The sequence below is a fragment of the Portunus trituberculatus genome, chromosome 44 (genome assembly GCF_017591435.1).
Source record: "Portunus trituberculatus isolate SZX2019 chromosome 44, ASM1759143v1, whole genome shotgun sequence".
Classification (NCBI taxonomy): domain Eukaryota; kingdom Metazoa; phylum Arthropoda; class Malacostraca; order Decapoda; family Portunidae; genus Portunus; species Portunus trituberculatus.
The window spans coordinates 14,057,180-14,073,406 of NC_059298.1; the positions used below are offsets into that span (position 1 = coordinate 14,057,180).

The following is a 16,227-nucleotide window of genomic DNA, read 5'->3' on the forward strand; positions in this document are numbered from 1 at the left end:
CCTTGTGTATCTCCCACAGAATCAAGTAAGTATACACAATATATTTCTCATATTTATTCTTCAAATACATACAATTTGCAGGCCTATTTCTTGTTTACAGGTCTATATATCTTAGTTTTAGCAAACTGCTTCTTGTTCTTTCCGCCAAAGCCTCCACCTCCACCACCACCACGCCGACCGTGGTGCTTGCTTGCTGTAAAACCAAGGTCTACAAATGGAGGAACTTGGAAGCCAAAACATTTAGCAACCTGAAAAGGAAATCATCAAGTAATTGATGTATTTACTGGTCTTAATTACATCATATAAACCAAATCTAACAACAAAAAATTCTAACTTGAATCCTGCTTAATCCTAAATACCAGATCTGCCCTAATCCAAGTTACTAGTTCTGACTCATCCTAGGAAGATCTGATCACACACACACTACGTAGTGTTGTGGTTAACATGCTCGGCTCAAAATCGATAAGGTCCAGGTTCAAGTCCTGAGCGCGGCAAGGCATATAGGCAAGCCTCGTAATGTGTTGCCCCTGTTCACCAGCAGCAAGTAGGTACGGGATATGACCTCGCTTTCCAGGATGTGTGGAGTGTGTTGTGGTCTAAGCCCTACCCAAAGATCAGTCTATGAGCTCGCTTTGTAATGGAAAAGGTAAAGAAATAGAAATCCAGTAAATAAGGAAAATTTCAAGGCAGCAAGAAATGAATATGTTAGGGTGAGGAAGGAAGAAGAAAAGAACTTTGAAAAGGACATTGTTGAAAAATGTAAGGAGCAACCAAAACTTTTCTACAGATTCATAAATGGAAAAATTAAGGCAAAAAGAAACAACAGAAAGGTTAAAAGGAGAGAACGGGATAGTGGAAGACCCAAAAAGTATGGCAGAACTATTAAATAATAAATTCCAGGAGGTCTTTACTAAGGAATCCAAATTTGAAAGGCCACAGGGTAATAGAGACAGTCTATATGAAAGAGATTAAAGTAACCAAGCTTGAAATAAAAGAGTTAATGAAGGAACTGGATGAAGAGAAGGCAATGGGACCGGATGAAGTCTCAGGCAGAATACTGAAAGAATGTAGGGAAGAACTAGCAAGTCCTATATACAACATCATAAAATGCTCAATAGAAAATGGAACAGTACCAGTAGAATGGAAAAGAGCTGAGGTGGTTCCCATATATAAGAGCGGAAGGAAGGAAGAACCTTTAAATTACAGACCGGTATCACTAACTAGTGTAATATGCAAGATGTGTGAAAGAATAATAAAGAAACAATGGATCGAGTTCCTTGAAGACAACAAATTAATATCAAATAGCCAATTTGGTTTTAGAAAAAGACGGTCGTGTGTAACTAATTTATTGAGTTTCTATTCTAGAATAGTTGATAGAGTACAAGAGAGAGAGGATGGGTTGACTGTATTTATTTGGATTTAAAAAAGGCGTTTGACAAAGTGCCACATGCAAGATTACTATGGAAGTTAGAGGAGAAGGGTGGCTTAAAAGGAAGCACATTGAGATGGATAGAAAATTATTTGAGGGGAGAGAAATAAAGATGGTTGTTAAAGATATGAAGTCCAAGTGGAGAGCAGTAGAAAGTGGAGTGCCACAGGGGTCAGTATTGGCACCAATACTTTTCCTCATTTATATTAACAACATGCCAGAAGGAGTGAACAGCTACATAAATCTGTTTGCAGATGACACGAAACTAGGCAGAGTTATAAAGCAAAAAGAGGATTATGAAATACTGCAGGAAGACCTAAATAAGATCTGAGAATGGAGTAAAAAGTGGGAAATGGAATTCAATGTGAACAAAAGCCATGTCATGGAAATGGGAAAGAGTGAAAGACGACCCATGGGAATCGACGATGGAAGAAAACAATCAACCGGTCAGCCATATTGATAGAATTTTTAGAGTGTCAAGACGTCTCTGAGCAACTCGCACGGAAAAGCTACAAAAGGAGCTGGAGCATGACCTAGACATATGTACGGGGAGGAAAGGGTTCCATAGGTTCTCCTGTCTCCATAATAATACTGATAATCCGGTATATCGGATGCCGGTGTGCATCCCTAGTCCTACTGCAGTCTTGAAATGGTGAAAATAAGAAATCTGGTTAGAATGCAAGTGTTAGTGAGCCAAATCTCTCCACCAGTGGATTTCCAGGAGAAAAGTTACCAGTGACTCGTCCTCCAACAATCTCCCTCCTCTTCTAATTTATCCATCACCAGCCTTCATTTACAGTATGTACAAATCAAAATTATAAGAAAATACATAGAAATTTTTATAAACTTGAAGGGTTTGCTGAAATGAGAATGATTTACCTGATTTATAGGTATCAATAGTTCAACTTTTTAATACTCGAACAGCCATTTGGAATTAATAAGTTTGAGGTTTGAGTCTCCATTCTATATAAATGAAAAAATGACAGAGAAACCATCATCAAGTTAATAGAGGGAAATAGGATATATAAAACACCCAAAGAAATTAATGAACTTATGAATGAGAGCTTTAAATCAGTATTTAATGAAGAGGGAAAGTTCATACAGCCAAGCAACAAAGAGACACAGGAAGGATTAAGAAACGTTGTGGTGCAAAAACAGAGAATTAGAAAATTACTAGAAAAGGTGGATGTAAGAAAGGCAATGGAGCCAGATAGAATGTCAAGATGGACACAGAGAATGTAGAGAACAAGTGGTGGAGCCAATTGGGATATAATCAACAACTCTTTAATGGAAGGGAAGATACCAAAGGAATGGAAAAGAGCAAATATAGTCCCTATGTACAAAGGAGGAAAAAAGACTGAGCCCCTAAATTATAGACTAGCATCACTAACTAGTGTTGTGGGGAAAAATCGAGAATACTCGGCAGAAACGAGTATACTCGTTTTCACTATATGTTCCGTTTTCAGTCATCCACGAGTATACTCGTCTAAAATTTTACCTTAAAAAAAACCAGCTACAGACGTATATATTCGTTTTCATTAAATGTTCCGTTTTCAGTCGTCGACGAGTATACTCGTCTAAAACTTGACCTTCAAAAACCAGCCACAGACGTATATACTCATCGATTCTGAGCCTTTCTAAACCATTCTACGTGTGAAACGAGTATTCTCGTCAAATTGTACGCCTGGCAGAGGCGACAGGGAGGAGCGGTGGGATTTCAAGGACGCTCTTACTAGATTTGTTCCAGCAACCACTGTCGTCACATGGGTGTTGTTTCCATTCACATTACCACTTATTTTTTTGTATTTTCAAATAATTTACACCCCAAATGTCTAGTTCTGAGGAAGATAGCGAATATGAACCTTCCCTCAGAAGCTTGAATACTTCTGATGACACTGCCAGTTCATCAGACAATGAATATTTCTCAATAAGTGAGGAGGAGGAGGGAGGTGAGGAGAGAGCTTGGAGTATCATAGACAGACTACTTTGTTAACGCGGAGTAATGTAATGTTCTGTATATAGTGTACTGGGGCTGTGTATTGTTCTGCTACCCCAAGGGACGCCACGCTCAGTCGGGTTCCTAACACAGCTTAAGGAACGGGCTCACGCTCCGCTGGCAATCCGCTTGCCTTCTTTGACTGGTCCTCCTGTCCTGCACAGCCAGTCTAGTTCTAGTCTACTGTCTACAGTCACACTCCAGTGTGTAGACTGTAATTATACATCATCACGCTAGCTACAAGCTCCATCTAGCCGCTACCGACTACAAGTCTCTCTCTCGTCGCCGGCTACTTCTCAAGCCTTTCCACGGCCGCTCGCTACCAAGCTACTAAGCCTCCAGTACATTTTGTATCCTACAATAAACACAGGAAAGCTCCCCCAGTGTTTGTCTTCAGCCACACCAGAACATATTGATGGTGCCAGCGGTACCAGGACAGGAGTTTATAGGAAGACAAGTTAACTCATATATGTCTACAAAGGTATCTTCAAAATAAAAAGTTAACCACAAAACGGGGAAAACAGTAATTACAGGCTGTTTTCATAATCAGCATGAAAAATACTATATAGAACCTAAATAAAAAAAAATTAGTCTGAAAAAGAAACGTTTTTAAGTAAAAAATTGTTGGGAAGGGGTTAAAAAATGGTTAGAATATCTGGAGAGAAATGGAATAATAAATAACTTCCAATTTGGTTTCAGAAAAGGAAAATTATGCACAACAAATATATATATATATATACAGGTAACTCGATTTATGCGTGTTTGATTTATGTGTTTCTGTTATAACGCGACCAAAAAAATATTATAATTGATTTAATTTGTGTGATCGGTTTGCTTATATGTGATTTGGCCCAACCGCATTTTCAAACTGAGCGCCAGACGCAATTTCAAACTGCACGCCAGAGAGTTCCGCAGCTGCCAGATAGGTGGGAGCTCCGCTCTTCTCGTGCCTCATTTCCAGTCTGCCAGCACTGAGTACAGACAGAATCTCTTCAATCTGCCTATAATTCACCAAGATGGCCCCAAAATGTCCTTCATCTTCTTCTGCATGTGGGATTATTTTTGATAAGTGGATTTTTGATCAAGTTTTACGGTAAAGCTCAGAGGAAGATGGTGACTGACTGTGGTGTGAGTGATGAAGGTAGTGATGCAGTGTTGTGTTTACATATTCTTTGTTTTGTTGTTTTCTCTTATTTTTTGCTTTTCCCTATTCTAGTATTTAGAATGATATATAATAAAATCATGTTAATTTATCCAAATAAAGAGTATTTTGTACGAATTTTTTTTGGACCACATCCCGCATCCCCCCCTATTATCTATTGTTTCTTATGAGAATTACATGTTTGTTTTACACAAATTTTGATATACGTGAAGCCTTTTGGAACGCATCTATCGCGTAAATCGAGTTACCTGTATATATATATACAGACACGCTCATTTATTTTTCATTTAGTACTTCTGAATAGTTATGGTGCTGGTAAAGATGGTATTGTGGAAAATCAAGTCTCCTGTACCACAGATGGAAATATTCATCCTATCCGTCCTTTAGGGACTAAGTGGTGATAACATCATTAGATGAAAATGATCTTAAATATACTAATAAACAATTATTTTCAACTTACCTTCTTCAAGTCCAGAGTGTTGATATTGAACAAGTCCTTCTGCTGATGGGAGTTGTATGCCCGAACATATCCTTTAAAGGCCTCTTTGGCACTAGCATGAAGGAAGTAATTCTGTGTCATCAGCTTCTCTAACTGTGGACAAAACCATAACTAGACTTCTGGGTTTATCAGGATAGGCCTAAGAAAATTCAACACCAGTCACAGAAGTGACCACTAGAGATGCACTATTGTTTGTCATGGTAAGTAAGTTAGTTTGCTGAGTAGCAGATTAACTGGTATTTTTCAATTCCACAATACTTTGTTTCATCTGATCACATTAAAGGCTAATTTCTAGAAAGCTTGTCAAAATATTCATATAACCAAATCTATTATGTTGCCATACCAGCACACTTTATTATGCCATGACCCCCCAAACCAGGTTCTGTTGTTAATGGGGGAGGGCTTTGGGTACGGGGTCTGCGGCCTGATGCCTCCAAGCTGCCTTGGTGTCCCCGAGGCCTCAGGCTGCAGCCTCTAGACTGATGAAATTTGCCGGGGTCTTTTCTTCCTTCTTTCCTCTTCCTCCCTTCTCCTTTATCCCAAGGTGTGACAGCCATTCTGATGGGAAGCCAGGCTGGGCTTGTCCCAGTCACAAATGCTCATTTTCTGTCCTTACTCCTAATGAGGGTTCTGACAGGTGGACCTCATTGTCTCCCTCCTCTAAACTAATTCTCTACAGGGGCTCCTGGGTCCATCCCTCACCAACCTAGTCCTTTGTCCACCCTGGCTCTCCTTTGACTCTCCCTCTCGACAAGCCCTCAACTATCACTGCTTGTTCAACAGGCCCCTGGGGACAATTCCTTACCCCTAATAAATGCTTCCCCCCTAACACACATAACTCAGTATTCACACTACCTTTCTCCTCTTCCCAAACCATGACAAGCCCCACCTCCTCTACCACATCCACTACTGTTACTTTTACCCTCTATGAACCTCCCATCTCTAAAAAAGACACCTGTGCAAACCACAACTATGATCAACTCTCAATTAATGTGAGTGTTACAATCCTGGAGACATTGTGTAATTCAAAATTACAATATTCACAGATAATTTTCCCATATAAAATAATGGTAATGGGGGGTGGTTACATTCCTGGCCACTGGGAATTTTGTTACTCAAACCTTAACCCTTATGTTCCAGTGATTAAACTATTTTCCAATATCCCATGACGGGTAAAAATGGTAAACCTAGAAATTGTCAGAAGACTGTTTGAATACTAATAATTATTTTCTTTGTTATTCTGAATACAATGATGTACTTTCTAGCTCGATGTGACCTCTGAAAGTTTAGTTATTGCCTTATCAAGGATTCCTCCTCCGCCCGCTGTATGATCTGTCAAGCAGAAACAGCTCGGTGAGTGATGACACCGCGCAAACACACACACACACACACACACACTCTCTCATCTTGGAAGAGAAATTGTACACTTCCAATGTGAGAGAGAGAGAGAGAGAGAGAGAGAGAGAGAGAGAGAGAGAGAGAGAGAGAGAGAGAGAGAGAGAGAGTATTCTTTCACCCCTTTTCATATCAAGTTTCAAGCAAATAACATGTAGGTATCATCTATCTATCTCTCTCTCTCTCTCACACACACACGCCCCCTTGATCGTCTTCCCACAACACGAGAGGCACGCCTGCGTCTCCGTGAGCCACTCTGAGTTCTCAATACAATGGAGTCTGTTCTCCAGCACCACTATCTCTGTCTTCTCTCTGTTCTGAGGAAACAGGTGGATCCTCTGAATCATTTTCCGAGTCTTCACTACTGCTGTTTTCGTTTTCTTCAGTTTCTTCCTCATAATCACTGTCACTGTAGTCAGGCTCAGAAACACTGCTAGATAAAAATTATGTCTTGTTCCATAGTGAGTTATGAACTGAGACGTCCCTTCGCTCTTATCAGGGTGCTTTCGACACAGCAGGTCGCTGGGGTTGCCACGTGTCGTCCTCAGAATGGGAGAATAGCTTCGTTACCCCTAAATATACAGAGCTAGTGGCAACACTACGGGTGGAAAAAGAAGCCAGATACTTCCACTCACCATCTGACTCGAGAAACCGAACGTGGAGCTCAAACATGAGGCGCGAAAATTCTTGATTATGGGAACAATCGCCGTCGCTACAGACGCACTGATGCAATCGTTCATATAAGATCGCCGGAACATAAGGGTTAAAAAAATAAATAAATAAAAAATAAAATACATCACTTGGTCACAGAAACAATAAAAACATGCATTCTCATCTGCGCATCTTTCTTGTCCAAGTAATTAGAAAATTATTATTCAATGTGATTGTCATTTGATTTTATATGCCAGGAACATTATCCCATATTCATACATTTATAATTAGTGTGTTTAAGAAAATAAACAATGAATGTAATTTGGTGGTAACTTCGCACATGCTGCTCTCATCCTCCCCTGTCCCCAACTGCTCTCGCTCATCTACTCAAAAATACTTCCTTTACACTAACTGGCAATTTTTCTGGTATGGACTCACTTTCAACAAATTATGTACAGTAAAATCCCCATCACCTTCTGGTCTCAGCCATTTAATCTCAATAGATGCTGGGAGACTGCCTTAGCCTACCTGCGCATCAGTCACACTCGTCTCATCCTACTCCTATTTAATGTCTCGCTCTCCTCCAGTTCCTTGCCCATCTTGTGATGCCCACTCCTCCATTTCCCATATCCTCCTTTTGTGCCCAAGTTATATCCAAGCTCACCTTACTGCCTTCCCTTACCTTTCTTCACTATCCTGAAATCCCTACCTTCCTTGACATTCTTACAGAATCCCGATCCTTCAGTATCTCATATGTCATTCCTACTTACCATTAAAGCCCTTCATCTAACCTACACAACCAACCCTCAAACCCTTTTTCTATAGTACCATATGACTTATTGTAGTCTGTTACATTACACATCCCCTAATATTAACTTAACTTACTATACTGTGAAGTGATTCCTAAATACATTTGAACTTTTACATTTACCCCTAAAGATGTCTACCAAACAAATCACACACATTTTAAGAGATCTTTATATATAAGGCACATTTTAAGATATATATGACATTTTAAGAATTTTTATATATAGTGACCAGCACAGTATAACACTTTGATGTACCAGTGTTTACTAACTCACCTGAGGCTGAATGTTGGCTACCTTACTCCAAGTGATGTCCATAGCCTCCACATTAACCTTGTGAGTCTTAAGGTATCGCACAAAGCCAATTTCTTCCTCACGTATGAAAAGAAGAGCATGTCCCTGACCTCCTGCACGAGCTGTCCTTCCAACACGGTGAATGTACTCTCTGGAAAGTATAGCACATTATTTACACTGTAATTGGAATAAAAAGAGGTTAGAATGAAATGAAGTTTAACTTTATGCTATCTTTCTCACTCACCTAACTTTTCCTTTTTATTTGTCTTTTCTACTTGTGAAAAATAGCAATCTTAATGAAAAGAACAGGGAGCAATGCTAGAAAGAAAAAGTCCACTTCAAAATATGGAAAAAAAAATATATTGTTACATAAACATCACTCTCCTTCACTCCTGCACACAGATTTACAAGTTCATGGCCTAGTAGTATAACAAAGATGTCAGGAATTTCATGTCATATCCAGCACCTCTAGACATGCATCTATTTTTTACAAACACATAAGTGCATCTTAATCTCACTTGGGATCATCTGGAGGATCATATTGCACTATCCAGTCCACAGCAGGAATGTCCCAGCCTCGGGCAGCCACATCTGTGCACAGGAGAATGCCAGACTCAGCATTGCAGAACTGGTAAAACGTGCTGGTCCGCTTTACCTGCTTTTGTTTACCCTTGAAATAAAAATTAAATTTGTGATAAGTGTGATATCTATACTTCCCATTTTCAAAACACTCACACTATATTATACAAAGTGAAAATAAATAATGGGGGTTTACTTAAAAATAAATAATGGAGGTTTACTTAAAAATATAAACAGCCTTGAAAAGATGTCGCTTCACACCTCATCTCATGAAGGGAAAAAATATTCAAGAGATTTATTCCTGTCACAATTTACAATCCAAAAATGAAAGCAGCTATATTTTTCCAACCCAAGCAATCTACCATTATATTATGATGAAACCTAAGTGAATGTAAGATAAAGACTCACATGGATACACATAACAGGAAGGTCAATGTAGTTAAGAAGCTCGTGGTAAAATTTGACAGTCATGCAGGAATTGAAGAACACCATCACTTTCTTCTTTCGGTTTTTCTTGATAAATGTATATAAAACAAGGAATCTTTTGTCAGCAGGGCACACCAGGAAAGCTGAAATATTAAACATCTTTCAGTTTATTGGACACACGAGTATACAGAACCTCTGACATGTACACCAGCTAACAACAATTTTGATTGAAAGGAGGGTTTAAACCAGATGAAATACCATGCTGTTTGAAGACAAAACCAAACTGTTTCCATCTAGCACAGGATTCGAACCAGTGAAGTAAAAATTAAAACAAGTGTGGTATACAAACCATTCCATTAGGGAGAAGCGAAATATGAGTATATTGCTAACTAACCAGGTATACAAACCATTCCATGAGAGAAAAGAGAAATATATTTCCAACTAAACAGGTACTATTGTTTCCAATAAGTTACATTCTCACTTGGTAAGAAATGAACATGCACACACATACACTATCACATAAATAAGAATTGAAAAGCAGCATGTTTCAAGTAAGACTCAATCCTTCAAACATCTAAGGAGAAAATACATAAAGTAAAAAATACATGAAATCTCTGGTGTTCACTCACCCTGCTCAAGGCCTTCCACTGTGGCACTAATCTTGTCTGAGTCAACATCCACCTCCATGGGCTCAGTTTTAAGGGCAAGCCTGGCAAGCTCATTCGTCTTGTTATCTTTGGTGGCACTGAACAGCAAGGTCTGTCTTCGTTCTACCAAGAATAAGCAGGCAATTGAGCTATGTCATCTGTAACTGCTTTTAATAATGACATCCAAAACTATTTTAATTATTTTCATGTACTTCAGACACAAAACTGCTCATTAGATTACTTAAAATCATGTGTTGTGTGGGACTGCTCACAAGGTACCTAAGCTGAATAATGGATAGATGGAGATCAGAAGATATGGATTTAATACCTGCTGAAAATAGAGAAAAACTTACTGGGCAAAATTCGCAAAATTTGTTTCATTTCCTCTTCAAATCCTACATCAAAGATTCGATCTGCTTCATCAATAACCAAACACACAAGGTTCTTGAAGAGGAAATTTGGAGAGTTTTGCAAATGGTCCAGAAGTCTCCCTGGAGTGGCCACAAGAGCATTCACACCTGCAAACAAAAAGTATTTTAAACCTATACACCCCTTCCTCTTTCTGAACATGCAATACAGGAATATAAGGAGTAAAAATACACAATAATGTAGACAGACATCTGCCATTCATGTCCTTTAGCTTCCTATACATGGCAAATTTTGGAAGATGTTGTGAAGAGTTCATAAAAAGTGTATGCAAGTGAAATCAAGAACGATTATCACTTAGAAGATGAAAGGAAAGGGTAAAGCAATATACAAGTGAGAGATGCTGATAAACAATGATAAGGAAAGTAAAGATAGTGCTTAGAAAGAAAGACATGTACTCTTCAAACATGACTATCCCTTTGGATAACACTCAGAGGAGGAGAGACAACAAAGCAAAGTGGATACTGTTTGTGAAGGATCCCTAGTCCATTCTCATACCTCCTCAACATCAGTCCATTCTAACAGAATGAACATGTCTGTCCTATTTTACATCCTATTTAAGCAAAATTAGAATTATGAGAATCATTATATTCATAACACAGAGTAATTCTCCAATTACCTTTAGCCAGTTTTGCTGCCTCACTCTTGCGATCAGCACCTCCCATGATGAGGCCATAAGTCTGTGTGTGTTCCTGCATCACTTCACGCAGCACACCAAACGTCTGCATTGACAGCTCTCGTGTTGGCGAGATGACAATCACACCAGTACCTAAACCATCAAATTAATCTACATCAGTTTATTCTACTTATAATGTAAACAAACAAGGATGTAAGATTTCTAGTTTTCTCCTGTTAGAAAGACAAGCCTATAACTCCTCACTGATAACAGCCAAGAGAAAAGTGGTCAGAATGTGAATGACAAAAAGAAACCTATTCATCATGATCATACCAAGGATTCTATCCCAGCTGTGATATAAGCACAACACCGAGCTGTTTTAGCTTCAGTACACTGTATAATGAAGTATATCAAATACTTTTATAATAAGCATTGCTGCTAACCATTTCTTGGCTTGAACTTGAGCTTGTGAATCAGTTCTACAGCAGGAATGACAAAGGCCAGAGTCTTCCCTGCACCAGTCTTGGCTGTCCCCCGTAGATCCCTCCCCTCCAACAGCTTGGGGATTGCCTTGGCCTGAATCTCTGTCATCTCCGTAAACCCCATGCCTTCTATGGCCTTCATGGTCTCTTCAGAAACTTGTCCACGCAGACTTTCAAAAGATTTGTTTACAGTTGTGTCAAATCCTAATGTACTGTCAACACCTGTAACAAAATGTTATTTTAGTAAGATCCTCCATCATGTCACACTTCAAAAATAGTTTCCCATGTAAGGATGGCCAATAGAAAACTTTGTATCTCATCAGTTCACTTGATACACATATCAAGCAAAAACTCCAAGAAACTCAACTTCAACACAAACAGATTAAAACCAATACTATATCTTTATTGCACCTACCTTCTTTGCCCTCTTCACTCTCATAGCCTGTCTCTTCACTCTCACCCTCCCTCTCCTGTCCTTGCTTCACTCCATTCTCTTGTCCACTCTGCACTATTGCTTTGTTCCCCTGCTGAGGCAATTTATTTTTCTTTTTCTTCTTCATTTTCTGTTGAGTGTCATTTTGAACTTTGTTATCTGCTCCATCATCGAGGGTTTCTTCCAACTGCTGAAGTTTTTTCTTTTTCTCTGCAACATTGAAACAATCATAGTAAAAATCCAACAGGTTTTGTTACTTTACATTACAATGCTTTCCTTCCATTTATGATACAGCAATCTCCCTTTCACATCCTCACCTGAAGACACATTAACTGTTACAGCAATTGAAAAAAAAAAAAAAAAAAAAAATACTATATAAGAAAAAAGAAAAATATATACAAGTACAAAGTCTCATTGTTTATGACCTTCAGCTAGTAGAGCCATGTTGCTACCACTCCTTCTTTCCTGTCCTTATTCTCTACAAATCCTGTCCTGTCTAGTAAGGTGGTGATAAACCCTATGGTCAAAAAGGCTAGAGAAAATGCTTGAGCTGGCTGAGCCACACCACTACATACTTCAATATTTTTATCAATATAGCCCCAGAGGCTTTCAATGTGGACATTTCTACACCCCATACCCTTAAACCCAACATCTTCACATCAAATTTTCAGCAAAATGTTTATAAATAAACACATTAAAACCATCTAATTAATAAACAAAAACACTAAATAATCACCTATAAATAAACAATAACACAACCTTCCCATGATTTGCTAATCAAATACACCAGAAGAAAGTGTAAGCAGGCCAGCAAGCATATTCAAGTAGGCCACATGGGAGCAACAGAGATGGATGGCAAATTCTCCTTACTTTTCCTTTTTGGGAAAGGCTCGTCATCCTCTGCTGGGCGTTTGCCAAGAATATTGTGAGTCTGGATGAGCCACTCCGTTTCATCCTCAGGCAACTTTTTTTCTGAAGAAAGGAATAGGAAAACAATTCACATCTATAAATCATATGGTTTGGAGATAACAATGTATATATTTACATAATTCTAGCAGGTACACAGAATTGTAGGGAAGCTTGTACTATCTCTTTCCAAATCTAATTTATTCAGCTTTCTCTTCAAAATCACAATTGCTCTTCTTCCATGCACTATCTCCAACTACTACTCTTCTTTATACTAATCCTAACCAAATCAAACCTTACATGACTAAACTTACCTAAACCAAACCCAACAAAACCAGTAAATGAGCCAAAGTAAAGCCCATAAATCTTTAAAAAATTGTTGATAGCGTCATTATTAATTCAGTGATATGCGGTCATTTTGTCCACATGCCATTTCAACCACAGGTTATTTCGCCCACACAATGGAGTCACTTAGCCCACACTGCAGAGTCATTTTGCCCACACAGTGGTATCATTTCACCCACATCGTGGAGTCATTAGTTTCTCATCTCTCTCTCTCTCTCTCTCTCTCTCTCTCTAGTACATGAATTCAGTTAAACACGTCTTCGGTCAGAATTAAAAAACTAACTCTCTTTTTTCTCTCAAGAACTAGGCTATTTTCAAAGGTGACAGTTTATTAGCTGTGTTCCCTATAGTGTGTTTTTCCTGTGGATAATGCTGAAATAACTTTATCTGCCACTAGAGGTAAAAAACACCTTCAAAACCGGTAACTTTAACTGTAGCCTTACAAAAGTAGTGGAGGTGCACTGCAGAAGTGTTTCAGAGTACGGTGCTTTGAACGTTCAAACTCTTTCACTGCTATAGACAGTGTTATCATCAGCTACAACTTCCAGGACTTTTTTTATTTGTTATTTTCCATTGATCTCTTTTTTTTTTTGTGATTGTTGTTAGTCCCATATATTATTATGTGTTCCATGGTTTTAGTATATGATGTTCTTTTTTATACAATATTGTTCTAGATGATTTTTACGCTTTATTTTATTCATTTCATATGTCGTAATCCTAGATATCTTGTAAAGATTGATGTTTTGATTGGTAGTTTATGTGCTTTATATGCTTTGTTTTTGTTTTAATACATCCATAGCTTTTAGGTTTCATATTAAATATACAGGAAAACCCCGCATAATGAACGTTTACACAACAAATTTTCGCCACAATGAATGTTTCGTTTTTATTACCCTTAAATCACATACGAACACCAAACCCCCATATAACAAATTTCTTATTGAAGAAATTTTGGCCGAGTTTGAATCACCACCACCACCATCCACTGCCACGTCTGAATTTGACGTGTTTGGATTTTTTATGTTATTTTATTCTATTTTTAATTACTTATTTTTTACTCATCCTAGGACCCCATACAACAAATTTTTGCATAACGAACACTTTTTTTGGAACCTAACTCATTCATTATACAGGGTTTGCCTGTATATAGTTATGTAAAGTAATTACTTGGACCATATTTTTTTGTATTTTTATATATGTAGCTGTGGTTCCTTTTGATCAATAAACTAACCAACTGTGTGGAGAATGAACTTGTATGTTGCGAATTGTCTCTTACATGTGGGCATATTGATCCTTACATACGGGCAAATTGACTTGAGGGTGAATTGGCAGTAAAATCATAGTTACACCAACAGTTTATTTCCGGATGAAACTATTTTTTTCTGGTGATCTTGATCTGTTTTGAATGAATCTGCACTTTGTTTCCATCGCTTTTTTTTTTTTTTTTATCCTCCCTCCTTTCCTTACAAATCACCGCCACTACTGCTCACCGCTGGCTATGCCATCCTATTTGATCTATTTAACCAAAACTAACCTAACCTAGTTGAGACAACACACACCACTGATACATTTCCTCAGAACAAAATTAACTTTATCTAACAATTAAACCAATCTGACCAAAGCAAACTAGCCTGACCTGACTAGCAATGTTGAAAAATTAATATGAAGTTGTTACCTTATTTCTCTTCGTAAAATATGGCAATACAATGGATATATATAATCAAGGCAACACCCTGCCCAGGTAGACATCTTCCATAGACGGATTCAAATTGAGTTGCTTCTCTCCACAAACTACTCCAATTGGCTAGAATTATTATTTATTACTTTCATTGACAGTGGTTGAATGCTCAAATGAAAGAACTAATCACCATCATTCATTTCACGCATGCGCAAATAATGTGGTAATACGCACACATAAACGAACACGTGTAACTGTTCCTCAGTGCCCGGCAGTCCATCACACAGGCTGGTGTCACTTGCTCTCCCAAAAAAGTGGCAATTTAAAAAAAAAATATATATATATATCATTATAAATAATTTGTGATGGGTAAGAATGGGTTCAAATTACTCAAAATAAAAAGCTCTATAAGATGAGAAGGGTAACAAAAGCCACGTTGCTGTTGGTGTAAGAGTATAATAATACCAAATTGGTATGTGGGCAAAATAACTAAAAAACAATTCAGGACATATTCATTACCTTTCAGCTCATTTACTGGTTTAGTTATGATAATTAAGTTCAGTTTGGCTACATTTAGGATGCAACCCAACGTGGTAACACTGAAAGCCACAAGAAAAAAAAGACAACTCAGATTGGCTAGATGCAGTCGAGGACCACAGATCAGCACTAGTGCCTAAGATTATACCAGTCAATATTCATGGCCAAAGAATTTATGAATAACCAATCATGATGCACAGTGCAACAATAACAAGCACTACACTCAATGGTACTACATATCACATGATTAAAAAGCAAACTGTTACTGAATTTTACACCACCCACCCTCAAACCCCAGATTCTCATCCGGCCCCAAAGCTGTAGATAATGAATGATAAAATGGAGAAAGGGACGCGTCTCTAAGGGTCAAATTTACAACTCGTTTAATTTCAGAGACCACGATATCTCTATGTGGTGTGGCTTGTCAGTGTGATGACCATATCCCGTGATGAGGCGGCCACGCTGCACCACCACTACCACCACACACAACCTGTCACGTCTGCTACTTGAGCCACCCTCACCACTTTTGTTATATCACACCAGCAGGGGAAATCCAAACACAACCCACACATAACTCACCTGGAACACTGTCTCCTTTGTTCTCTTCTTTTTCCTTCACAATTTTCAGCTTCTTCTTTTGGGTTTTCTTGATTTTCCTCATCAAAATTTTGTCCGCCGTGGGCTGCATGGCTCCTCCACTCACCAAACTCCTATATCGTTTCTTCTTTCTCTTCCTTCTATAACTTTCCCTCACTTGTCCTGGAGACCTGACCCTGACGTACCGGTGGATTCACAGGACTGGTGAAGAGTGAGAAGCAGATAGAAAGTAAGATTCCTAGCGAAGCACAACAGCGGGTGGACTGCAAACTTCACCTCCACGTGCGCTCTGCAGGCTGGTGTCTGGCTTCTGGTTACTCTGG

The 16,227-nt window shown here is 38.5% G+C and overlaps 1 protein-coding gene across 1 annotated transcript; it reads right to left on the reverse strand.

The window, feature by feature from the left end:
• Positions 1–41: 41 nt before the first annotated feature.
• On the reverse strand, positions 42–16,227 carry LOC123518580 (ATP-dependent RNA helicase HAS1-like). The gene is made up of 12 exons (XM_045279457.1): positions 15,887–16,227; positions 12,712–12,813; positions 11,824–12,051; positions 11,370–11,630; positions 10,930–11,079; positions 10,238–10,402; positions 9,867–10,007; positions 9,220–9,380; positions 8,751–8,902; positions 8,215–8,383; positions 5,048–5,179; positions 42–248 (listed from the first exon to the last, which is right to left on the reverse strand). The coding sequence occupies exons 1-12, from the start codon at positions 15,993–15,995 to the stop codon at positions 84–86; spliced, it is 1,935 nt and encodes a 644-aa protein (XP_045135392.1). The 5' UTR covers positions 15,996–16,227; the 3' UTR covers positions 42–83.